A 12,738-nucleotide genomic window follows, 5' to 3' on the forward strand; every position below is an offset into this window, starting at 1 on the left:
AGCAACTCTGCTGTAGTGCTGTGCTGTGCATCAGCCTACAACACAATCACATGTTCACAATTAAATGCCAGAATTGTGATTTTAGGATGACTCTAGTTGTTTAAACCCTGGTCTTTCCTCTGAGATTTCCTAGAACAGCCCAGCAACGCCCATGGAGGCATACAGTTATAGCAGTGTATGAATGGGATGTTAGGGAAAGGATGAATTGGATGGAAAGTAATGTATACAAAGGGACAGCAAATCTTGTCTGAGAATTTGAAGAAAATGTCTTATGCACAAAGATGACATTTTATATGAATGCTAAATGCAAAATCTGGATAACATAACTACTGTGACTCACTGAATCTGACTTGTCAAAGTTAAATGAGCAATACAGACGGTCTTGTTGTCGCAGTCCTTCTTGTAAGGCAACTGAAAGCAAACACAGATTAAGTCAGATTTTAACAGTCTTAATTTTTCTAAGGTAACAGATTCAGAATATCTTTACATATACACATACATTCTCTGAAAACCATTCCCATGGCTTCAATTAAGGAGAAGTTGGAAACGAAAGACCCTCTAGTCATGGGTCAGTCCTAAACTGATGATGTTTTGTAATTCAACTCCCAGGAGAAGGTCTATTAGCAATAATATGAAAAGTCTTCACTGGGGACAAGGTCTTGTTAAAGAAAAGCCAGTTGTTTACCCCTAGATTGCCAGAGGGCAATAATATTAATTTATTTTCCAGAGATGATATGTTTTTCTCATATAAATATGTTTGTATGCTGTGCCAGCTTATAGACACACTATTTTGTGGAGATAAGGTTACGTCCTTTAGCAATAGTTTTATTTACCAATAAAAATCTACTGTCTGTGGCTGACATTTCTGGAGAAGTTCAATGAAAATTACTAATTAGCTGTTGGGTGCACAAGTACTAAGCAATGTTGACCAACACTTAAGAATCTCATTAATTATTCTTAAGAAATAAATGTACCATCAACATCATAATCCCTAAGAGAACTGTGCCTACAGTAATTAGTGTTCATTACTACTTAGTGCTAAATGTTGTCCTAACTTCTCTGTCCTATGCTTTATGGACAGCTAATTAAATATTGAATTGTGGTACAGACTCCTGCCTCTCTGCAGAGCTTTGTGGAACTTTTTCAGAAGCTGTGATTTGGATTTCAGACTAACTGTGAAAAAGAGCTAGACTAGCTTGTAGTAATCCTAACTAAACTGCAAGAGAGGAGATCAAACTTAACCTTTATTAGAAGTTTGCAGCCAACAACTAAAACAAACTAAAAATATATATACACATGATCTTCATTGTTTTTAAAAAGACATCATCAGAAGATTGTAGAGTTGTTACTACCAAATACACCATTCAAATAATAAGTCTTAATCTAAGTTCCAATGTAGAGCTCAGTATCTGAAAAGTACTTCACAAAACACACGAACTATCTGCCTCCTCCCCAGGTAGCATCTAAACTCATTTTATACAGAGGCATAGGAGAAATGTCATGGTCAAAAGTAAAGCTATTTTTTTAGCAGATCTGAGGTTGGACCTTAGAGATGAGATTCTCTTAACAAGATACGAGTATCTGTTTGGGGGAAACCTGGGCCTAAAGTCTACCCAGAAACCAGTATTGCTAATTAGAAAGGGAGCAGAGGGCAGAAGATGACATGCAAAGGCTAAGAAAACCACAATTTGATTTATTTAATTTTTAATAGTAAAAGCTTTGCATCCTGGAAAGAGAGAAAGTTCTTTGCTAGTGGTTTATTACCTGAAAATGCATTTCTGATGGCTTGTATCTATCCAGCACAGGAACAGCAAACTCCGTGTTATCATTTTTCTCATAGAGCTTGTGTTTTACTCTCAGAAAAATGCTGGAAAAACAGTCAAAGTCACATGGCTACAAGAAAGGAAGAACAAGAAGTTGGAAAAATATCTGAGCATTAAAATGCAAAAGTCTTCACACGTCATCTCTGTTCCAGCTTCTACCATCTGACATATTTAGGGACCTTCTGGCTCAGACGTCTTCTTTGGGCTGCTATGTTTAATAGCCTTCAGTGGACCATAAACTTGTCGAATGTTTTTTTGGATCATTTTATACATTTGGCTCCCCTGACATCCCCTGGATAATGTGTTTGGTGATTCAGTTATGCATTGGGAAAAACAGTTTCCTTATGTTTGCTTTAATCCTGTAGACCTTTATGCCTTTCCTACAATTCTAGGATTAGAAATACTTTACATGCACACAAAAGGACAGGAGTTTGATTTACAGCAATACAAACCGAAACGGCACATGACCCATTTCCTGCCTCAGCTGTAAAGTCTAATACTGAGAAAACCCCACCCCATTGCAGTAATTTTGTATTTCAAGAAAGACCCATCATGATGCAGATTCTGTTAGAGAATCCTGTCCTTTTAACCCTTCTTTCTGTAATAAGTCTGACCAACATCGCCTACCAGCAAGTAAAGCTGCAGCTGAGAGCACATGTGCTTGCTGACCAACAGCTTCCCACTCGTTGTGGTGTTCTGATCTTCAAACTGTACTCTCCTCTTTGCCATTTTCACATCTAAGTCCACCGTGTAGAGAATGTATAACTGTGAAAACACTGCAAGATTTTTCAGAATCCTTTGTTAGATGTACCAGAAATTGTCCTCAGTGTCAAGTTTCCGAGGACAGTGTAGGACTGTAAATTTCAATCTGATCACAATTTCCATTTATTACCTTGACGAGACACTGGTAAAGCTGAGATTGTATCGAAACATAGTTTTGCTGTAACAATGCTGTTATTTTGTAAAGTTAGGATTTTCTCAGGGTTGAAGCTCATGCTGGTGAGAAAGTGGACAACTGGTCTTGAGCTAGTCAGTGAAGAACAGATAAGGAACAGAATCAAATATAAATTCTTAAACTGAAACATTACAGAAAAAATGTTTTAAGAAAGCCTGGCAGCAAGAATAAGAACTGCGCAGTATTTCCATGGTATTTCACCTGGCCCAAGCTGGCCTATTTACAGAAGTTCCAGTTTCTGCTGGGAACGTTCAGAACATACAAAATCCCAAGAGTCTTAAGGAACAGACAGCCAAAATACACCCATATGACTAGAGTTTCAGAATTAAACACAGTGTTTATGTTTCCATTAGATAAATGCATTATCTAGCTGTTCAAATTCTCTCTTTATCTACAATTTGTTTTCAAATACAACGTGCAAGAACAAAATCAAACCTGTCTGCCATGTCTTAGACTTTGTGAACTCCACGGGTCACTCGACTACCAGATGTCTAATTAAAAATGATGTACGGTCTGTCCAATTATCTTTTGGTCTAAATGACCTGCGTTCTCAGTGCTGAACTGCAGACATGAAGGCCTTCTTAAGACCTAGATCTATGTTAATCAGTTCAGGTTCACTATCATAGAATCATAGAATGGTTTGGGTTGGAAGGGACCTTAAAGATCATCTAGTTCCAACCCCCCTGCTGCAGGCAGAGACACCCTCCACTAGACCAGTTGCCCAAAGCCTCATCCAACCTGGTCTTAAACACTTCCAGGGATGGGGCATCCGCAACCTCTTTCATACTTGTCCAAAGCTTTAGACATACAAAGGCAGAAGCCTTTGCAACTTGAACTAAAGGCTTTACATTTTATATGATTTCTAGCACTGGGAAATATTTTTTGATGTCCCTCTGATGCTGAATTACAAATAGAAGCATTACACAGGTGCTTGGAACACAGATTCTATATATGTCTTTGAAGCATTTCCCCAGCATACTAAAATGTAGCACTCATTACCTACCGGAGCACAACCACATTCTCCAGTGATCCTACTGTAATATCTTGGAGGCCGTCGTTAGTGCAATCAAAGCCACCATCAATGGATTGTCCAAAATACTGGAGTCCTGAAGAAATTTCAGAGGCTTTTACTCTCTAAAAGCAGGGGGGAACATCAACAAACATGTCAGGATCTCTCTCTTGCCCTTTGGAAAATTTCTTTTCATGAGGCTGCTGTAAAGATGAATTTGTAACACTTGTGAGATGCAAAATACTGACTCTTAACTTCCTGTAATGGATGGGCAGGCTGCAAAAAGCTATGCTGTGTTATAGGCAGCACCTAAATACAGCTCCTTCACATACGCACAGGTGAATAATTACAATTAAGGAGCAGCTCTGCTGCAGAAATCTGTGGAGTCACATAAACCATCTGACACCTGCAAATTTCTCGCCCGTCGATGCAAATGAAATGCGGAAGTCCTTCCTCCCAGCCTCTTGCTACAAAAACACGAGCTTTTCCCTCTCAAGGGATAGTGGAGGCAATTCCCAACAAGACACATACTTGAGAAAAAGAGCTCCTGATCTTGTCTTTATCACCATTAAAGATGTAAATGCTGCCAAAAGAGGAACTCTCTAAAAGCTGATCTTCAAGGGGGGCTCCAACTGCAATATCCTCGTATCCATCCCCATTGATGTCTCCAATGCTGGCCAGTGTAAACCCAAACCTCGCAAAAGGAGAGGTCACCTGCACGTTTAAGTGGCCTTCCATGGTGAATGAACCAGTCTGAAACACATCCAAGAAGGAAATGCATTTATAGCAAACGTAGAATGAGTAGCTCTTACATGGGGAAAAAAAAAAAAAAAAAGAAAAAAGGTACTGCACACTTATAACACTTAAAAGTGAACGATAAAGCCTTAAACAATGTAATAAGTTCAAGACACCAGCTGACTCTCACAACAAAAGCTTGATCCTTCTGCATTGAGAGCATGCAAACTCTCCCACAGAAGTAGTGTCTCTGGACAGCCCTATGCAAGCGGACACACTGAAGCACTGTCTTTTCTTAAATCAATAGTGGATTGAGTTGATCCCCAACCTGATTCACAACACAAACCATCCCACGTTCTCCACCCTATTACAGAAATAAGCCACAAGAGGGTGCACGTTATTTGAATTCTAACAGATGCCCAGACTCTTGTTTTCTGCTTCCAGCTATCATATATGTGCTCTGAGCAAATTTTAGCAGTGCACCAAAGAGGGTTTTCTCCTGGTCTGCTGTTAAAACTTCACTTCTCATTCAAAATGATGCAATTAACTTATATCCTGTATATTGTGTAACGGGGACTGTAGCTGGGCCCACAAAATGTTTTGTTTTCTACAAGTCACAGGAAGCAAGCTTTTAGCAGCTACTCATGCACATGTTTATTGCAAAGAACACTGCTTGGCAGAGCAAGGTCTGCACCAACTGCCTACGTACAGGCGAAAGACATGATTTTATCACACTGTGGTAAGAGCATACCTTGGGTACAGAATGGTTTAATTTCTTTAGTTGTTTATTTTTTATATTCTAACGACTAAGACAGGACCGCTGGCTTCATCCTGCAGTCCTCTACCATACAGGGAGAGCACATTCAGTGAGAGCACAAAGGAGGAATGTTTTATTTGTCACTACTTAGGCATGGTTGGAAAAGCCCCAACATGGAGTGTTTACGCTACCAGTGTTTTTACCTCTGTCTCCAGGCGATAGACGTAAACCCTTCCTTCTTCCCCTCGAATGTGATAAAATGGAGCTCCAACAAGGAGAAGATCTGTCACCCCATCATGGTTCACATCAAGTGGGCAGAGCTCAGATCCAAAATAAGAGCCAACCTGTGCTCCAGAAAAAGACAAGCAGCTCTTTCACTGGAATTCTCTATATATAGCTTTGTAGAATTAGTGTCCTTTGCAGCAGTAAGGCAATTTTTAGAACAAAACATCACATATCTACTTATATGTGGATCGTTTCCCTATTATTTATTTTATTACAGCCATCCTCAGGGACAGATCCTGCAACCAGTTTAGCAGTAACAAAATCATTATTCAACAATTTGACAGCGGAAAAAGAATACCACAGTTAATGACCTCTTTCCCCATGAGCCATAAGAACAGAACATAAATATAGCACACCCTATTTAACTCAATTTCTTCCCAGTCTTTTTTCCAAATTTCATGATTTCTTACAACATTCCCAAAGCATTATGGAGCAAACAGGACTCTCTAATCCACATCTGGCTAAATGGGACGGTTGTGTAAAGGGTGTAAGTGTGTCTGGAGGAGAAAATACAGCTGCTGTTTGATGAAACGAGATGTGTGCAGCCCACTTGACCCCTACTGACCCACCTGCCCTGGGGTGAGTGAAGCACAGTACCTGTTCTCCTTGCAGGGTTTGTTTTAAACGGCCATCCTGAAACACCAACACCTTCCCTCTCATGCTGTGCCGTGGAGCTCCAGCCACGTACAAGGGCCCGTATTCTGTGCGTACCACTGCCACACTGTACCCTGGTGCATTCACACAAGAAGCAAAAATAGTGTACATTAGCACTACTGCACTCTCTATGACTGAAGGAAAAAGCCCACAGTTTGGTCTGAGACACAGACCTACACATTCAGTGAGATCCAAGAGTTCGCACCATGTCAAGTTGTTGTGGCCCGTGGTTTTGATTACAGAGCATCTCATAAAAATATTGATTAGGAAATAGCAGGTAACTTTTCTGAGGGAAAAGCCAGCAAAGCTGAGGTTTTCCTCTCTTAGCAGCTTGTAGGATAATAAAATAAATTACTGCTCTGAAAAACATGCGTGAACTCTTGATGACTTTTCTTAGCATTTGTCACAGTTCCTGAGTGATTATCCAACATATACACTTTTTTCTTTTTAATTATTATGTCTGCAAGCTGGAAGGTTTGTCACCCTTCACAAAAGTGAAGAAAACACTATACTCTGTATCGAAAGCAAAAAGAGATCTGTAATGGGGCGGTAACGGGAGAAGGATTATCCTGACACAGTCCACAGCACCTCATGTTACCTGGTAAGACCTTAAGGCCAAAGCTACAGTTGGAAGATTCAGGGCTCATGATGCTACAAAGCACTGGGGGGAATAAGTAAGGCTTTATTTGTCACCAAGCCAAGAACAGTATTGATTCACAATGATTCACAAGCTATTTCTTCTCCAGACACTAACAAGTGAAATATTTATCCTTATCAGCTCTCAGAAATGCCCTTCATTGCAAGTACTCTTACACAGTGAAACCAAATGGCGTGTGTTAACAAAATAATACCACAAGGCATCAAAACTCATAGGAGAAAGCAAGTCATGTCTTCCTGACAATAAGGAGACAGACAGTGTTTGCATCAGAATCTCTCTCCCTGCTAGAGAAAATACTCAAAATCCAGTAAGATGCTGCAGGAGGTAGCAGCCACGTCTTCAGGTAAATGCTGTCAGTGTCGGCACACTCTACTGAACACAAACAAACTAAGCAAAACTGCAGTCAGGTTGTCATTTGATCTCAGAGCGAGGTAAGCTGATTACCTAGGTAACTGTATTTTGCTTTTTTGGCTTCTTCTTTAGATTCATTCAGGAAAACAGCTGTCTTGGTTGCCAGATCATACAGCAGAATTCCACCAGACCAGTCAAAGGCCCCCACTGCACCAAACATTAAGACTTGCTGCAGAAGTAACATACTGCAAATTAGAAGAGATGAACACAGGGCAAATGCCTCTAGCGCTCCACAAAGCGGTTTAGAAAGGAGCAATGTTTTCTGGCTTACAAGTCATGCACTCTTTCCTGGACTCTCTAGCTTGGGCACTTCTACCAGCTGCTGCCAGATACTGAAGACCAACAAGGTGACTACCCAGCATCAGAGAAGCAGCTGAGCTGCACATCTCCCAGCTCACTACACGAGGTTTCTTTGCAAAACTGAATCAGTGTTGTCCTTGCAGCCAAGGCTTCTGAATGTTAATTAGCCTCCTCAGAAGCCACTGTTTTCCCCTCCTGGCAAGGACAGAGATCATTCTTGCCCTAGGTGGACCAAGGTTTTAAGCCAGAGGATTCTGAAAGAGCAGAATTATTTTGTTTGCAGCATGATGGAGCCCCCAGCTTGTGCACTGGAAATGTAACTGCCAGTAAAATCAAAGCTGTCAGCTGGAGATAGTTCTTTTGTCCAGTGGAATAAAAAGGATCCAGTGGTTAGAACAGGGGTCACGTGAGATAAATCCCATCCTAAAAGAAAATTCATTACTAACTGACTATATAAAAGTGCTATTTTTGCTTATGTGACACATTCAAAGCAAGCAGTAGTTTGCAAAGGAGATTTGATTACATCGGTCTCACACTCTTGTATCACCATCATTTCTTTTGGGAGACCTCCTGAATCCTTACAAGTATCTGAAGGATACTTGTATGAAGCACAGATACAAGAGTGCTGAAGCAGCAGCACAGCACACAACCATTTAGCAGGGTTAGATGCAGAACACTTACCTTATCCAAGATTTGCACATTGAAACCAGCTTGTGCAAGCTCATATTCCAGAGCATCACCCTGCATACCTGAGGATGCAACAGAAACAGGGTAAGCCATTTTCTCCTTATTTCTCAAAAGGTAGTAATGAAATAGAAAGATTGCTGTTTACCTTCTATACCAGTAATACTCTGCTGCAGGGTTGAGAGCAGCCCATCTAATGCTGAATAATTGGTCACCTGAAATACATTAGTGTCATCTGGACCAGATGCAATTAGGCGCAATTCATTTAGGGCCTTTGGTTTTTTGAAGGCATCTCCCACCTGCAGAAGAGATGCAAATCAATCAAAAGAAGCAAGCTTTAGAGTCTCCTTACCCCCAGCTACTTCATTTGACAGTCTGTGGTGGTAAAAACCTTAGCTTCAGCCACTATGTGTAAACCCAGAAACAGCAATTGCTTTGGCAGTCAATGAACTGGACAGGCTCAGTGTCTCCTGGAGCCAAACCTTTACAAAACCTCTTCATGTAACTGGCTGGTGCTGTATTTGGTGTATATACCTTTGTTGTACCCTACAATTAATTTTGAAAATAAATAAATTACAAGACATCATAAAATTGAACATTTTCCTGTCCTGAAAGAATGAAAAGAGATAGCAGAAAGATTATTTCAGAAGACATATAGCATGTCTGAAACCAAACTTCAGACTTCAGGACAAAGCCTCGTTGACAAACTAACACACACATTATTCCTTATTTACTGGAACCATGCATGGATCAGTTTCTCCTTTCCTCTGCCCCTGGTGCTACCAAGAAATGGAAGGAAGACATGATCCAAGTACATTTCCAACTCACCCCAATGGCATAACGCTCAATTCCTGCCATTTTGGGTGAATTTATCACTGTTGTCAAGTTCATTTCATCCAGGAGTATTTCCCCATCTGTAAGCACAATCATGACCTTGGCTGCATCCTTGTGGGACCCGTGACTTTCGGTGAAGATAGAATCCCTGGTAAAACATCAAAACAAAGAACTTGGGAGGAAAGTTGAAGCTTCTCTCCTTGGGACAGAAGGAAGAGTCCTGTTGAATTAAGCACTTGGGACTAACAGTCACAGCAAGGAGGTAAGAGAATTTCTTTGATATTCACACATCTTAAAAATACCAGGTGCTGTCTCCCTTTCTATTGCTTCCTGAGCACCCCCACACCAAGAATTAGGCACCAACAGCTGGCTTTTATAACCCTCTAAAACATGGCACAGGAACTGCTGCCTGCCACTCAACCATTGCCAAATAAATGACTGCTTTCAGGACCTGAGTTCCATAGAAGTCCCCCTCCCTTACTCATAAAATGCCCCAGAAATTCATCCCCTTCATTTCTTGGGCTCTTTTTTTTGTTACTTACAGGACATGCTGCATGGCAGATGCTGTTTTTGTCACATTGCACACCTGTACAATATCAAGTACTTTCTGGAGGGTGGCACGAGGATCCCAGTTTTCTCGCAGGTCAAACTCAGTTCTGATTTCAAACCCATACTGTACCACTGCAAAATTGCACTGGAAGGAAGGAGCAGATAAGCACCTGCTTGTGACAACTGTTGATTCAGATAAAGAGTGTTCTCTGCAACAGAAATCCCACAGAAAGAGTAGCCAGACTATGCAGAAAGGAAGATTTTGTTCACGAGAAACTGGCTCTTAAATATGTCCAGTGCAGACACAGAGATTGCTGTAAGTACATAATAGCTGAGGAAAATGAAAGCACCATCAGCACAGAGAGAAAAATTGTTTTGGGAAATACTGATTTGTTTTTAAGTCCTTGCATTTTCCTGCTGTGTTTGGCCCATGTGCAGGTTGCAGAGGGGATTATCTGTGAAATCACTGAATTGTTCTTTCATTGCTCCCTGCTGCACACTGTCTTTCCTTGGAGTGCTCCTATTCCATGATGATCTGATTATCAAAGACACTCTGGAGAATGGGACCATTTCTTCATTTTGTATTTGCATAACACATAACCTAACGTTTCTTTCTTCCACTATGCAAATAACAAGTTAAAATATGCTGGCACTTGGAGCATTTGAGAGGTAGAGACTTTCCTAAAGTCAGTGTGCGGATCACACTTCTTAGCCTCAGCAGAGGAAGCAGTAGAGTACCTTTGTGCAGAATACGTGACTGGAGCTAACAAGACTGGTAAGGTGCACGGCTGAAGAGGCAGTCTAACTGGTGCTTCTGTGATTGCAGGTACAGAAGTTACAATACAGGAATAGAGACAGAAAACCAAAAGAAAGTCGTGACTGTCACCTTACAAGGCGCTTGCTGGGCTCCAAGCGTGGCAGTGTGGCAGAGCTACAGATTTGTGAGCATAGAAATCAGACTTTTTATATTTACAGTGTTCTTGGGATCAAGACTGGGAATGTACTGCTAAGATGTAAGCAACATTATGTTGAGAATACATGCAAGTTGTGAAAATACTAATGGAAACAAACCTGCATAGTCCCAAATTCTGGTGAAGAGGCAGCTTAAATAAAGCACAGCACATCTTTAGGCTGCTAAAGAGAGTAGAGAGTACCTCAAAGCACTTCTTATACAGTGTTTTCATCATCTTGTGGATAAACGCTTTCGCTCTTTCAAAATCCTCTGGCTCGATGCTCCCTGATCCATCCAGAATAAAAGCAATCTCTGTTCCAGAAGCTGCCCAGGATATGAAAAGTAAAGGAAAGAGAAGGCGGCAATCAGAGTTTTGGTCAGGACCAAGTTCTTTATCCAGTGTTATCGATCAAAGCACACGTAATCTCACTCAAACAAGCAAATGAACTGCACCAAGACTGCTCAACTGTCATTTCAGCATGAGCCACAGCTCCGGTCTGGCAGCTCATGGTACAGCAACTCCCCAGACTTTGTCAGTCCATGACAGTCCATGGCATGATTCTGTTAAAAGATACTTCGCCACGTACGCAAGCCATTTTCCTCCTCCTCTTCTTTGTCCTCCTCCACCCAGGAAGGCAGCTTGCTGTCACCACTGTCATTAGTGTTTCTGTGCTCTGGTGCATCAGTTGGAATATTTTCAGCTGAAACAGGAAACAAGTTTGAGCAAAGATGACAGGGCAGTGGGAGAGAAAGCAAAAGGTGAATGAAAACCTTGCATTCTTGCCTATGCAGTGTTCCTGCACCTTGCTGCCTGGCAGCTGGACTCTTCCTCATTCCTGCAGTCAGGAATTGCTGTCAGGCGCAAGACTACAGGTGCTATGGAAGTATTTGGGAATTTAGGAGGCCATGGGGGTCAGGACTCCATCTTAAAACTACAGCTATAGTTCAACAGAAGTAAACTGCTCTGAGCACACCCAGAAGTTTCTGTTTCACAACAGAAACACTGGCCATGCAGTAAATGTGTGTATTGTAAAGCACCTATTGCAGCCCGTCTCTCTGTTCATACTGACGTTATGGCTGCAGGTCACAGATACAGAATATGATCTCTTGTCCTCGTGGTTGGTTGGCTGAGGAGGACTGTTACTAGCGTAACAGAAATCACTTTTATTTGTTTTGCTGTTGCTGGGCAAGTGACTACAAGAACAGGCTAAGATCTGGAGATGTATTTACATTCCTTGAGCAATGAAACTACCCACCATCACAGATCCACTCTATAAGCTACAGAGAAGATAGATGTGTCAGGAGTCAGATTTCTTCTACCTGAATCCTTCAGGGTCTCTCTCTCCAACTCTGAAAGGAAACTGTCAAAATCTTCATATGTGGACAGCACGAACCATTCACTTCCAACATTCTGCAACTCTTCTGGGACCCACTGGTTTCTAATGAACTCTCCAATCTAGGGAGAAAAGCCATCAGACGGGGAGATTGAACATGTTTCGTACACAGACAAAAAACCCAACAGATTCCCAAACTAGCAATAAAAACCTGAAAGCCCTGAAAAGAGAGGGAGTTTTCTGAAAGCTTGGTAAAGCAACCCTGATCCTAGATGCCATAGAAAGCCCTTATTTGCAAAAACAAGCTAATAAAAGCTCTAGATCCACAAGACATATACAACAAGCATCTTTCATTCTAGGACATATTCCTTAACCTCATCCAAAATAGGCTCTCTGGCATCAAGAAGATGGAGGCCTGGGTGAATTGAGGGAGCCCGGGCATCTCAGGTTGGACACCCTGCATGTCTAATGCATGACTACTTTTTCTTCCACCCATTGCTAAAGCATAAGAGCAGACACATGGGATTGAGGGAATCATCACTCCTCTATATATGTGCTTTGATGCAAAAAGGTGTAGCTTTGATGGTGCTTCCCACTCACCTCAGGAGCATAGAGTTTGACCATAGCCATTTCCAGGGAGTTCATCACATTTCTCAATCTATGGTTGTCCAGAAACACTTGCTCAGATGCCATGACAATGATTATCTTGTCACCAGTCTGGCTGGAGCCATGGCTTTCATCAAAGACTTTATCCCTGTGGAAACAGAAGCCTAGAGGTATTTCATGGGACAAACCACA

General features: G+C 41.5%; 1 protein-coding gene across 1 annotated transcript in view; it reads right to left on the minus strand.

Moving 5' to 3' along the window:
- Positions 1–12,738, minus strand: part of ITGAE (integrin subunit alpha E) — a 33,812-nt gene that overhangs the window by 9,222 nt on the left and 11,852 nt on the right. Inside the window, exons 9-25 of the mRNA XM_075771165.1 lie at positions 12,541–12,694; positions 11,927–12,062; positions 11,194–11,307; positions 10,809–10,930; positions 9,648–9,799; positions 9,100–9,253; positions 8,420–8,570; positions 8,269–8,336; positions 7,321–7,456; positions 6,162–6,292; positions 5,483–5,623; positions 4,319–4,540; positions 3,782–3,912; positions 2,716–2,849; positions 2,451–2,599; positions 1,765–1,893; positions 341–411 (exon numbers count right to left, since the gene is read on the minus strand). Of these exons, the coding sequence (XP_075627280.1) occupies positions 341–411; positions 1,765–1,893; positions 2,451–2,599; positions 2,716–2,849; positions 3,782–3,912; positions 4,319–4,540; positions 5,483–5,623; positions 6,162–6,292; positions 7,321–7,456; positions 8,269–8,336; positions 8,420–8,570; positions 9,100–9,253; positions 9,648–9,799; positions 10,809–10,930; positions 11,194–11,307; positions 11,927–12,062; positions 12,541–12,694 (2,295 nt within the window). The remainder of the gene's footprint in view (positions 1–340; positions 412–1,764; positions 1,894–2,450; positions 2,600–2,715; positions 2,850–3,781; positions 3,913–4,318; positions 4,541–5,482; positions 5,624–6,161; positions 6,293–7,320; positions 7,457–8,268; positions 8,337–8,419; positions 8,571–9,099; positions 9,254–9,647; positions 9,800–10,808; positions 10,931–11,193; positions 11,308–11,926; positions 12,063–12,540; positions 12,695–12,738) is intronic.

The sequence above is a fragment of the Balearica regulorum genome, chromosome 19 (genome assembly GCF_011004875.1).
Source record: "Balearica regulorum gibbericeps isolate bBalReg1 chromosome 19, bBalReg1.pri, whole genome shotgun sequence".
In the NCBI taxonomy this organism is placed as follows: Eukaryota; Metazoa; Chordata; class Aves; order Gruiformes; family Gruidae; genus Balearica; species Balearica regulorum.